General features: G+C 47.3%; 1 protein-coding gene across 11 annotated transcripts in view; it reads right to left on the bottom strand.

Moving 5' to 3' along the window:
- ARVCF (ARVCF delta catenin family member) overlaps positions 1-13,712 on the bottom strand; it is a 165,067-nt gene that overhangs the window by 12,179 nt on the left and 139,176 nt on the right. For 7 of the 11 annotated variants that reach the window (XM_029961102.1, XM_029961094.1, XM_029961099.1 and 4 more), the window contains 6 exons: positions 5,855-5,982; positions 4,816-4,966; positions 3,313-3,505; positions 2,070-2,184; positions 1,398-1,488; positions 292-345 (listed from right to left, as the gene is read on the bottom strand). In XM_029961102.1, the coding sequence (XP_029816962.1) occupies positions 292-345; positions 1,398-1,488; positions 2,070-2,184; positions 3,313-3,505; positions 4,816-4,966; positions 5,855-5,982 (732 nt within the window). The remainder of the gene's footprint in view (positions 1-291; positions 346-1,397; positions 1,489-2,069; positions 2,185-3,312; positions 3,506-4,815; positions 4,967-5,854; positions 5,983-13,712) is intronic. The other 4 variants (XM_029961093.1, XM_029961095.1, XM_029961098.1 and 1 more) reach the window with 1 other exon arrangement.

Genomic DNA, 13,712 nt, shown 5'->3' with positions numbered 1-13,712 from the left:
AGATCTGTAACAGGGAATGCAGCTGCCTCAAGGGCCAGAGACCAGAATGAAAGGTGGGTTGCTGTGTCTCCAATATATATGCACAAAGGAGTGCAGAAATTGGTGGGTACACTCTACATGTGTACAAAGAAAAAAAAGACAACAACCAATCTTTTGTGAGGTAATGTTCTGTTTTTAAATGTCAGCTTTATCCACCTGAAATAATATCTCCTAGAGAAATAGCTGAACTTTCCTGTGAGTGACAGTGTGCTCTATTGGAACAGACAGAGTTTGATTTATGAGTGAGTTTACCTGGGCCGAGCTCATCCATAGGTATCATATCCCGGCTCCCAGACTTCTCATTATCTGTAACACAGAAACAGTGAAACCACCTGAGTTACATTTGCTTTGCTCAAAACCTGGTACTTCTGAATTAGTCACAGAACCAGAGAGGTCCATGAAATACTGAACACAGAGATTATTGTAAAAAACTCCCCACCAATTCAACTGTTATCCATTCAGAAAGGGAAGTCTGATTGAAGTTCTCCAGAGGGCACATGTAATCCTTGTATCTTCTGCTTTAGCACTGTAATACAGAACTCTCTCCCTCCAAGTGACAACAGAAACCACAATTCTGCTCTGGACCACCTACCACTATTAACAAGCTTCTCCCTGGTCTCTCCAGAACAGAAGAGAAAGCAAATAAGGAAGGTGCAGCTTCTCAGGGCACACAGCCCAAGCCAGCAGCCTGCTGAGCCAGCAGAAAGCTAATCCACAAAGAGAACCACAAGTTTCTTGTCACATCAGCAAACTGACCCAATCATCCTTCATCTGCATAATCTTCCAGGTCTGATCAAAGACAGGGAAGGTGGAGAGAGGCAGGCAGTGTGGGGCTGTCATTTCTGCAGCAACCTGCAGTTAAACCAGATAAAGGGCACCACGAAAAACCTGCTGTGAGAAACCAGAACCAGCCCAGGGCAGAGCAACCCCACCGAAACCAAAGCTGGAGCTACACCAGAGTTGCATGGAAAGCACAGCCCGGTTTAGCTGGAGCTGGGATTAACTCACCTCCCACAGAACCCCCTGCACATCAGAGGAAGGAGCTGTGCCAGAACAGGAATGCTTGTTCAGAAAGGAACAGACTCCAGGACTGAGCAGGGGGAAGGTCAAGCCCATTCCCGGGGAGATTTAACTGATTATGTTGCATAAAGTTGAGAAAACACTACCAATAATGTAATTCCATAAGGGAAGGAATATCATCCATATGCAGGTAATAAGGACTGACCATTTGGGGACTGTGGGCTAAAATCACCACAAATGATGCATTTTTACCCCCTCATGCTGCAACACAGTTTTAGCAAATCCAGAAAACAAGAAAGCAAAGCAGTGCAGAACTTGGGCTAAAGAGCAGAACTGACCTTGACTCTTCTCCACCAGAGGCAGGGTGCTGTCATCATAGCCAGACCTGCCAGCAGGACCCTTGGAGCCCTTCGGAGCCGCCGACACGGACTAGAGACAAAACCCACGTGAACACAGAACTGCTACTCAGGGAAATGCAACAAGAAAAATAAACAAACCAACACTATGGAGAGAGATTATGGATGCTGCTAAGCATCCCCCCTGCTGTTGATAATATGGCACTTGAGTATTTTTCTATTTTCATATAGATTTGCTGGTGGAATTTCTTCCTGTTATCTAAATGGCAGCCCTGTTGCTCTGTAAAAGGAGCAAAACCTTTCCACAAGGAAAGATGAAGAGGCTGCAGGTCAAGCCCAGCCCTGTGCTGCTACAGGGAATGTTTCAGAAGAGACACAACTAAGATGAGACATGCTAATTCTTCCTCCAGTAAAACTGGGGCATTTGGCCTGTAAGAGGTGTCAAACTTCCCAAACCTGAGGGCTCCATTCCCCAGAGCACAGAAGAGCCCAGCCAGCAGGTATCTGCATGATGGTGTGACTGAGTGGAACACAATCCACTGTGCTATCACCTAGAGGTGAAGGCTACCATCTATCACACTGCAATCCTACACTGAACTAGGACACCTTCCACTCAGGCATTTCCAACACCAACCCAAGATCCAGCACCTTTACCTGGAAGTGTGACTTGTTCCACCCATCCTTCTGAAGGGCATTTCGTAGCTCTTTATAGCTCCAGATCATCTGAAGAATGTGAGATGCTGCTTTTGTTTCTCTGGGAGATTGGCTGCTTTGCAAGATAAAACCAGAGCTTAAGTGCCAAGCAATGTCAGACTATTCCTATGCTGATATCCAGAACTCCACACAGCTACCGACTGAACCTGTGAGTTATGGTATGTCTGTGACTTCTTCATACCTAGAGCTATTTGCTGACAAAAACAGAAATCAAAAAGTTGCAAACTGTGCACATTTTTGGGGTTTCACACGTACTGCTGGACAAGCACTGAGGCCAGGGTGACCCTTTTCTCTTGTAGCTATCATCAACAAAAACCAGATTCCATCCTGCCTGGATTTATTCAGGAAAAAAACCCCAACCCAAAAAAAAAAAAAAAAAGTTCTGTGCCACTTTTCAAACCTTCCCCCAACGTATCTATATCCCTCACAATTCAGTGAAGTTGCTCCATGGTTTTAGAATAGCTTACAAAATAATTCAAGTCAGCAAAAAAAATAAGCTGTTTTTAAACAGAAGATGAATTTTTATCCATTCCCTACTAGGTCAATACACAAGCACCCTCTATAAAATAAAAGAGGCCTAGATTTTTGGTCAGCTCTTGTATTTCATAACAATACAACCCAACAAAGCCACTTCAGCTTCTCTCCCAAAAGTTTGCTGAAAACACACCTACAATGTGTAACTGGCCGAGCCACACAACACAAAGTCTCTGAAGCAGCCACAACACAGGTCTGCAACAGAACTGCAGAGGAAAAACTGGTCACTTCAGGTGACCAGCACCAGCCCTTTGGCCAGAACAGTTACTGCACATCAGTAACCATTTCACTTGACAGACACAGATTTCCTCCCTGGCATTTCAGGAATGGAACAGTGCCACAGGAAAAGGCCTCCCACACTGAAACCAAGACCATGGTTTCACTCCAAATGCTGTCTAAGGGCAGACGTGGTGCCAAGATGTCTCTGACAAGGAGAGAGCACGTCCTGATGTGACTGAAGGGACTACTCAACCAACCTTCATCAAGTAACCCTATGAAAGGTGCTGGCTTTCTACTCTGTAGGTATTAGCTGCTGAAATCAGGGCTCCCAAAGGTCAGGATGCTCCAGCACCTCACAAACCAAAAGCTGCTGTTCATGGAGACATATTCAGGTTTGCAGGGAGTTCTCGTGCATTCTGCTGTCACTCACCTGGACTTGCTGATGGCCACCAGCTTCTGAATGCCCTGGGTCTGGATCAGAGACCGCGCGTTTTCGGAGCTGTCAGTAATGATTTCATGGATGGTGTTCAACACTGCAACCACTGTATCCTCCTCCAGGTTCTTTGCAGATCTCTGCTGCCTGCTGGGCAAATTTCTTACCAGCTCACCCATGGCATAACTACCTAGATGGGGGAAGAGATACCATTAGGCAGCCCTAATAATGAATTCAGCTTCCCATCCTGAATGATAGAACTCAAGGGCATTTGACATGCCAAGAAAAACTTAATAGTGCACGTGTTTTGAACCTCAAGACTGTAACTTCACGGGGCATTTATCATTCCTTGTTTCAAGGAGATTGAGAGTTGATACCCAAGACAAAGTCCTTCATCATAAATGCTAAAAAGTATTGAGAGGGGAAGAAAAAGCAATCTTTATTGAGAATTTTACAGCCAGCATCTATCACATTTTGCAAAGCCTGAGGAAAAAAAGCATCCAGTAGCTGCTGCCAATGCCACATATTCATGCTAATACACAGACATGGCTTACTCAACTCAGCCTTCTAAGAGGCCTTCTGGGGCAAGGTGTGCAGTCATGCATTTATTAACCTTCTCCCAACAAGGGTGAGAGTATTTCCTCCTGGGTGCAGTCAGCCTTCTCCATGTACAGGACTGGAGAAAAACCAGGGAGGTTGAACTTTATCCCTCCCAGGTGTCCATCTGTGCCACTGGTCTGGCTGCACCTCTGAACTATTAAAAAGAGAACCTGATGTATTTAGGCAGAATCCCAGCTTGCTATTTATTTGCTGGTATCAACTTCCATGGTGGCCCTAAACACATCACCAATATTTCCTGGCCTGACAAGGTTAGAGTTTAAACAGATATATCTGTTAAATACAGAGGCATCTAAGGGAAAACTTGAGTGAATCTTTGAAGATTCCTGCTTAGGGCAGGTGAATGCTTATTTGCCACCTTGGACAGGAGCTAGAGCACTGTTAACACTAACTTGAAGAATATCAAGTTGCTTGGTGTCCAGTTGCTGCAAGTACCACCACACAAAAAGATGAGAAAGGAAGGAGGAAGCAAAAAAACCAAAGATACAACTTCAGAGCTCACTGCACTTCCCCAGGTTTGCTCAATGTGCCACTGGCCACACTCCCACTACATCTCTGTGACCATCACGTGTGACCAGGAGCACCAGTGCCATGTCAGCCAGGGCTAAGGAAGAGACAAGAAACCTCTTAACCCACCCAATCCTCTGCACATCTCCACACACTCCTCCTGCCAAAGTCTACATCTGGTTTTACTCCCGGGTTAGAAACTTCCCTCAAACCCCAGCTTGTCTGAGCGGGCTGTGAATACACCCTGAGCTGACAGCCCCCCCTCAGTGGCTGCAGGACAGCATGGGTGGGAACTGCACACAGGAGGAGTCCCCAGCACGGGGGACAGAGCACGGGGGGCCCCCCAAGGGTCTGGCTGTAAAGTTCAGAGGGTACCTATGAGATCTTTGTTGCGTCGGTCCATGGACAGGTTCCTCAGGGCGATGGACACGGCCCTCACCACCTTGTCCGAGTCGGACTGCAGCAGCTCCACCAGCACGGGCAGCCCCCGCTCCTTGCGCACCGTGGCTCGGATGTAGGTGGACCACTGCCAGCACAACAGGGAGAGAGCACACTGTCAGTGCAGCCCTGCCCTGCCCTCCTGCCCGTGCTGCAACAGACCAGCTCTGCTGTGTGTGCTGGTGCACTGCACTGGCTAACCCATCATTCGAGTTCATCAGGCACCAGGGAAGAAAGGAGGCAGAAGTTCATCCTGCAGTGAGGAAGCTGCTGGGGAGAGGGGACAGAAATGGGCAGAAGGAGGGTCATCCATCAGCAGCTGTTCTGTACCTACCCCAGTGGGAAAACAACCCTCTGGATCAGGAAAAAAAAGAGGTCATTTGGAAGAAAGAGTAAAGCATCTAAAGCATCTGTTATCTTCCTCCTCCTCCTATTTCATGCCTTTATTCTGTTTCATGAATGACTTTAGACTAAGCTGGATTCCAGAAAGCTGTGAAACACCATCCTGCTGACCCTCAGGCCACTGATGAGTCCCCCTGAGCCATGTGATTTTAGAAATGACCAGGCCAACCTTTGGGAGAACTGCCTGATCAGTGCTGGGGATGCTTCAGAGAGGATATCAAAGGACACTGGGAGTGCAGCTTCCTAAGCAATCTGACAAGCCAACAAATTAAGTATTCAGGACAATTATCTAGCACCAAGGTTTTCTGAGTGGACAAAGTAATGGTTAAGTGGCTTAAGTAGTAAAACTTGTTCATGGTTAACTGTCATGAGCTCAGTGACACTTCCAGTATGTAAACCATCTGTCCAGAAGATGGAAAACATCTTTAGTGAGCAAATGGAAATAAATTCTTTGGCTTTCCCACCTCCCTCTTTTTAAAGGAGATGCAAATATACCAGTGCCCTTACAGGGACATTGCTTTGTTCTTTACTCACAGAAAGGAAACCACGAGACTGCAGAGAAGGCTGCACTCACCGTCCAGTTGCCAGCACTGAGATTCTGCAAAGCTCCTGCTGCAGCTTCCAGAGTGTTGAAGTTCTGACTTTCAGTGAGGATGGAGAGGTACAGTCGGACCACGTCTGGCTGGTACAGTAACTCAAAGCCTGCAGGGGGGGAGAGGAGAACAGAAGCAAGAGGAGCAGAGAAGACAATGTATGAACAAGCACAGAGCATACCTGAATTTAACCACATAAGAGAACAGCCAAGAGGAAGCTGCTGCCCCACAGGAAGAAGGGCTTCTACCACATCCAGGACATTCCATCCACAGCTGTGGAAAACAGCAGAGACAGGAACTCCTGCAGAGAACGTTCCCATGGGCTGCAGGGCCCTTTGCTTGTCTTCAGGCTGACAATTCTCTCTGAAATCTGTGCTATCTACACACTGCCTAGCATGCATATAATGACAAGGTGACAAGAGACAAGTTTTGCCTGCAACAATTCCTACTGCATCTCCAGACTGGGCTGCAAATTCACCCTGCACTCCTGTTTTCATTCAAATCTCTCTCCCTACCTTTGGAGACACAAACAGCAGGGCCAAGGAGAACAAGCTACACCATCCTATCAGCCACCCCCTCTGCACACAGGGGACAAAGACAGAGGCAAGATGTCCAAGTGACTAGAACCCCCAGCTGGGAGGGGCAAGGAGAGACACTGATTCCAGCTCAAATATTCAGTAAAGAAATGCTCTGGCACTGTACCACACTGGGAGCTGAGACAGACACACCTGTCACCTGCCTGTCCCAGAGTCACTGTATCAGCTCTGCAGTTAAGCATGACAGCAATGAGAGCTATCCCCAGCCTGGGCACCCATTTCCTTTGTGATGCTCAGTGACTGACAGGAGCATCCGTGCCCTGACTTCCTCATCCACAGGATTAGGACTTGCCCATCCACCCACATTAAAAAAGGGGTGGTTAGACAATAACTTCATAATTCCAAGTTGCTGCATAATGTGAAGCAATTTTTATCCATCTTTCTCCACCAAGTGCAGCATGAGACACTGCATCAGAGAGGGCAGAGCATGCCAAGCACCCTGTTAAAGGATGGCCACACTGGGTGCTGTTTGGAGTGTGTGAACAAAAAGCTGACCCCCCCAAAGTGTTTTGGTGAGGGCAGGAAGGCACAAGCAACTGTGGTCAACACAGCCTCATGTCCAGGCACTGTGGGGGGTTTGGTGGCTGTTGGGCTGTTTGCACTGAGTAAGGTTCAGCAGGCATTACCTAGGGAAGGATTTCAAGAAAAACATGACATCAAAGAAAGCATAAAGGTGTGAAGGAACTTGGGCAAAGAGGGAATCTGAAGCTTGTTTTGAGCAGAAAAATTTTTTGATTATTATTTGTACACATGAAAAGGATGTTTTTCACCTCCCTAGATGCTGTCCTAGAAGTGGAACATAATTCAAAGCAAGTTTTCCACTAGGAAGACAGAAAACCTACAAACACAAATCACTTCCTCTCTTCAGTACCTGCTTTTCAAAAATCACCCATCTCTCATATACATATTTTTCAGCATGTATCACAGATTATCATATTTTAGACATCTCAGATCAAACCTACAAGCAAGAAAACTAAGCAGTGCTATCCCATCCTGTGGATATTCTATCATTTTTTTCCTTTTTAAAATTCTCTTTTGGTAAAGGCTTTATGAAATTAAAGCCTTGGTTTTAAATCTGCTTCTCCACATTCTTCATAGCAGTTACTGCTGTGGGGCTATGTGAGTCAAGGTCTCAGAACTCAGCACTACTTTAAACCTTGTACAACACCACCCATGAACACAGGTTGTGTCAAACCCTGGGAATACAGGGGGTGCTTATCCCACTGAAAATAAGAAAACACACTTAATTAGCCAAGGGTTTCTTTGCTCCATACCAAAAAACTGATGTAGGTATGAGGATCCACAAGGTGCCGTGTGCTGGCTCCTGCTTTCTGTGCTCAGGCTCTCACACCCAGCCCAGCATCCTGCACCCTCCTCCAGTGACTGCAGAGTGAACCTGCTCCAGGGCTGGGACTGCTGGGACTGCCACAGCTTGTGTGCCACACACCACACCCCACAGATATGTGCAACTGCAACAGGTGGCAATCCCAAAGGCATCCTGCCAAGCCACACCACCGACCTGCCTCTTCTCCAGTGTCCTCTCCCTGCACTGGGATCACTGCCCTCTATACTGAATGCAGAGGAAAAACTGTCGTTACTTAATCCATGAGGCATGAGCAGCTGCACAGCTTTTCTCCATTCCTCGAGTAAGGCTGTGATTATCTGACTCCACTACAACCTTCATATCACCTTTTTCCCCTGCCACTTCACAAGGTGAATTGGCAATCCAAGAACTCCTCAAGAAAAAACACTGCTGATAAGCACACAGTGTTCCTTTCCTGAACACTGACACTTCAAACCTCTTAGGACAGCCTGCTGGAATTTTGACACTGTTATCTTTTAGGGAAGCTTTGCTGAAACATAAATCAGATCAGCAGAAGAGATGAGAAGGCAGGTTCATTAACAGATGATGTTCATACAGAACATTTGCTGCTCCTGTATGTGAGCTCAGACCCGCCTGTGGTTCCCCAGGATGCAATTGTTCAGCCAGCCTGTTTTACAGTGCCCACCTACAACTTGGCACAGCCCCACATGTTCACCCCGTGTTGTTACCTAAATGCAGGCTGTGATGGGCCCTTTCTGTCAGTCTGCACATTCTTTTTGGCTGGACACTCTTCCCTCTTCAGCACCTCCTGTGTGTGAACACCAGGATGCTCCAACCCTCTCACCTCTGCCTCCCTCCCACGGTCACAGCTGCATTCCAGTCACGCCTCCCCTGCTCCCTGTCATTACCTCTCTCCATGCATGAAAGCCTCTCCTTTTTCCTACTTACTAATGTAAGAGCATCTCAAAAATGCCTTCACCTTCTCACTAATGCACAGCATTTGCTCTGCCAACTACCAGTACCTTCCTGCTTTGGGGCACAGCTCAGCCAGCTGGTGGATGATTCCCACCTCACTCCACACATCCTCCTTTCCAACCATATTTATGCCTCTGACCTGTTGGCATCTCTTTTAAACGGAGTCAGCAAGGGCTACACACCACAGAGGGACCTCCAGCCTCCCTCCTGTCTCCCCTGCTCCCCTCACTGCTGCATCTCCCAGCACTGCAGCACTTTTGTCAGCCTGGCTCTGCCAGAGAAAGGCAGCAGGATTTGCTACAGCCAAGTCTGAAGAATGTCCCTCATGGATGCTGCTCATTAGCAGGGATGAGAACCTAATAGTGAGCAAGTTACTGCTGCACTGGAGGGTTTCCCCTCATTGACAGCAACCTGACACTTCTCATAAGCATTATAGTGCCTTAAAAAGAAACAAACAAGTTTCATATTTTCTCCATCTGCTTCCTGTCCTAATGAATCCAGCTCTGCTATTTATAGGATGCAATTTGTCTGAATTATTGTAAATTTCCTTCCAGTGTTGCAGGGAGGCCTCTAACATTTTTCCACGAAGCGTTTCAAGCACGCTCCTGGAAGCACAGCTGGTCTCACCTCCATTAAGCACCTGCTTCTCTTCAAAACTGATTTCCTTAATTTCAAGATCATCTTAATTATTTTTTCAGGTAATGCTACTTTTATGCAATATATGGCTAACTGCCTATATCCATTTTTTTTAATGAAAATGAGGAAAGAGGGTCCTTAGTGATAGATAATACATCAAATGACAACAACATCCACTGTTTTTCTTGGTCTTTAAAAAGCTGTTTTAATCACAGTCCAGACTCAGCACTGCCCTTAAAGAGATAATTTCCCTCGAATAAATGAAACTTTTCCATCAGTTATGGATTTGTGCTGAGTTGGAATCTACACTGTCTCCTCCTGGAAAAGCACAGAGATAAGTCATTTATTGCTTTTTTTTTCACTGCAGAGTAAACAAGTTCCCTGTGTCAGCTTTTGCCTTTCAGAGACACACCTGGAACACTGATGGCACTGTGAGCAGGGTCTGAGCATCCCCCAGCGACCACAGCCCTGTCACAGAGGAACAGCTTCCACTGAGACTCACCTCCACCAGTCCCACCTTTCTGAGAAAAAGGAAGATGAGCTTCTTCACAGCAGAGTTGCTAAAAACTGGCCAATGGATTAGTTCTGTGTGAGGCTCCACTACCAGGAGGTGGCACGTGGATTATCCTCCACTTGCCCACAGAACAGTGACAGCACAGACAGCAGTGTCAGTCCTGAAAACACCTGAGGAATGAGCTGGGGCTGATTAGCCATCTCCATCCCTTCAACCCTCAGTCCCTGTGATGAGAATGATGCAGCAGTTCTGGATTATCTTCTCCACAAAACTATTTGCTTTCATCCTGGCAATGCTGATCCTGTGCCTGTCCTCAGCTCCACTCTGGCAAGAACACAGGACACTGCACCAGGTGCCCATCCCTGATACACCTGCTTGAGCCCAACTTCAGACAACTCCCCCTGGAGCAAGGCTGCTAAATCTATCCCCCTTCACCACCCATTCCATTTAGGATTTATTCCCCTCCTACAGGCACAGGAAATTACACACACATGTACACTGGTCAGATGAGAGATCTGCTGCAGCAGAAACAGGCTGCTTCCTTTCCTATACAAACCCCCTGGGCTGCTGTGTAAAACAGTGGCAAATTTCATAAGAAGCTGGAAGGATGCTGACAACACTGCAGGGAAACAACAATGTCTAATCCTAGGGGGAAGAAAAACCAAACCAACACTTAAGTGAACCCTGGCAGCAACTCATGCTTGCAGTGGGCACAGGCAGGTGCCCACCAGTGGTTTGATTCTCACTTACTGCACTCGGGTCCCCAACGCAGAGAGGGTGCAGCACCACCCGGACTCCTTTTGGGATGCCACCACAGCCAGAGGTGCCCTCCGTGCCCCAGCCCCGAGGGGAGGGCAGGCCGGGCAGCTCAGGGGCTGCTGTGCTGGGCAATCCCAGCGGCGGCAGCGACCGGCAGATGGAGCGAGAGGAGCCCGGAACGCGCCTTGCCCGCAAGGTCACTACTAACAGACTTTGCAGAGTAAAGAAAGCAGCTCCCTCAGCAACCAGGAAGCTGTGAGCCAAAAGAAAAAAAAGAGAAAAAAAAAAAAAAGTAAAGAATCACGTCAGTAAAAGAAACGAACAATTAGCTTCTGCACAAAAGGAAAGCTCCGCAGCCCTTGGACTCCTGCCCTCTGCTGACAGCCGGCTGGTACCTTCATCCCAGCCTGTGCACTCCATTGTCTGCCAGTCGTACACCAGAGCTCAGAATTATCTGCTACAGAAATGTTTTCAGAACATGTGAGCAGCAAAGCAGGCCGGCAGTTCAACCCTGCCCTCTCTGAACGCCTCACTCCGTGCTGTGCTTTCACAGCAGAGCAATGGAAAACCCCACAGAAGGCTGGGGAGGCCACTGGTTACTTCTACAAAACCAGTAATCAGATCCCTAAAAAACCTGACCCATCAGCTCCATTCCATCTGTAGCTGTGTTTCAGCACCCGGTGCTCAAAGCAGCTTGAATGCCAACATAAACTTGCAAGATTCTTCTAATTGAAAGGCTTAACAGCAGCGAGGACACAGCCAGCTCCGAGAGCCAGAGCCTTGGCATGGCTACTGGAGAATGCAGCTCAGTGCAGAGACAGGCAGAATACTGAGTGTCACACAGCTGAGGCACAGCAAACTGCAAGCAATGAACACAAAATAACAGGGGGAAAGTTCTGAACAGTCCCTGTGGCTTTCACTTCAAGGTACAGTGCAAGTCAGGACAGCGATGGCACTCACTGCAGAGATTCAATCACGAATGCAGCATCCACCACTGAGCAGGAGCTCTGAAGACAGGCAGAACAGCCTTTGAACAATACTGAAAAGAACCACAGAATAATATGGGACACATGAGACTCAAATCAGGCTTGAGGGAATGCTTAAGAAGAGTTTTTCCATTTAGCAAATGAACACCACAGTGTGTGACCTTTCCAACTAATCTACTAAGTCACACAAAAGCTCTAAAATGATGTAAACTCTTCCCAGCTTACCACATACTCCCACAATGAAAGCACTAATGGCATGCTAGTTATAAAGGGAAGCAAGCAAACCCCCACCCCAAAGGATGTAACAGGAATGTTACCAGCACTACCAAGTGTGCAGGTATGCAAAAAAACAACACAGGGCTGACTGCAGGGAAGACAGAAAGGCAGCAAGGAAAGGAAACGGGAGGGCAAGGGAGTGCAGGAGAAACAGGGGTGCCTGGGAAAGCAAACTGTCTTTTGTTATTTCTATTATTCTTTACATTTCCCAAGCTGTACAAGCTGTCATCAAAGTACCCTCTCTTACAGAGCACGCTTTGTAAAAGGTTGGTTATATTCCACTTCATATCCAAAGAATATGCAATTCAACAGAGAGGTGGCTCAATTAAACACAACCCATTTTGACCTTGTGTGAGTTCCAGCACTTCTGTTTTCTGTGAGCACACATTTTAAAGCTAATACAGTTTTCCCTTTCCAAAGGACCTGCAAGCAGCACTTCTCCCAGCAGTGTTTGACAGGCTGCCCAATACAAAGTCTTTTTCAAGCATATGCAGTTAAGTCTCTTGGCAACTGGAGATGTGCTGTTAACTGCCTTCTCTCCTCACTAATCAGCTGCAGAGGCTCTGGAGGACCAATACTTAATAAGGATCTGGAAGTTGCTGCAGATAACTGGAGCACTACCCAAGCTGCTGGTTCCACGGGGAATGCTCTGTCACCAGGGGCTGCCAGGAAGGGAAGGGCAGGGAATCCCCGGCAGCCAGGCCGAGGCAGGATGGGAGAGCTGCTGAAGATGTGCACTGACAGGGAGAGGAGGCACGGGGGTGAACTGCAGCACATGGAAGCATTTGTAGGTCACCTTTGGCAATGTTTTTTATTTGGGTTTTTTGAGAAACACCATTGTTACAAGCAACAATGCTTTGGATCGGAGTTAACATTAAGCCCTTTGGCTGAATGATTAAAATGGAGAGTGCATGTAAATAGCTTTCTTTACCCTAATCCCAGAAGACTTGCATCTGACCTTGGAGACTCTCAGTACAGTACATGAAATGTTAACACTTGCTCTCTTGCCAGTTCCTCTAATCTGAAGTTATTTTTATTTATTTCAGTGATTACTGAATGCATTTTATTTTGAAAGGAACAGGACAATCCCATTATTCCAAAAGTAAGTCTGTTTTGAAATGTAATTTGTATCTAAAAATCAAACATTAGATAACATTCTCTCCCCTCTCATGTCCTCAGAATGCATGCAGGAGTCTCTGCTTTGTGAGCTACACATCAAACACAATCCTACCATCAGCTTACCACGGTGTTTGCAAGCTCCCAGAACGCAGCCCAGGCCCTGCAGCACCACTGCAACAGCTCACAGTAGGGCTTGGTTCAAAATCCTGGCTCACATATGTAAGCTGTGCCAGCTCTGGAGGGTTTCCCCGTGTGGCACTGCCAGCTGTGCAGAGGGTCAGTGCTCCTGCCACTCAGGCAGACCTGAGACTAAGCTGGAGTGAACACTCCTCCTGCAGAAATGCTGTGTCTAGGGTAGTCTTTCTTACTGGTTCTCCCTTACTCTTGTGTCAAACACTACAGTGTTTTAAGACAAAAGGCTGCTTAGGCTTATCAGGCTGGTGATCTCCCTGACAGCAGATCAATATGCCAGCAGAGCAATGCTCCTGGACGTGGGCAATCCTGCCTGCTCCCTCCAGGGAAGCTCCTTCTGGCTGGGCTCACACCTCTGACAGCCGAGAGCAGAAGGAGCTGGGCACAGGGATGATCTGCATGGCACTGGGGACTTCTTAACCAGACAGCAATCTGGCCCATGCACACGAGATCAATACCAAG

The sequence above is a fragment of the Manacus vitellinus genome, unplaced genomic scaffold (assembly GCF_001715985.3).
Source record: "Manacus vitellinus isolate BGI_N305 unplaced genomic scaffold, ASM171598v3 scaffold_31_pilon, whole genome shotgun sequence".
Classification (NCBI taxonomy): Eukaryota; Metazoa; Chordata; class Aves; order Passeriformes; family Pipridae; genus Manacus; species Manacus vitellinus.
This window is presented reverse-complemented; position numbering and strand designations above follow the sequence as displayed.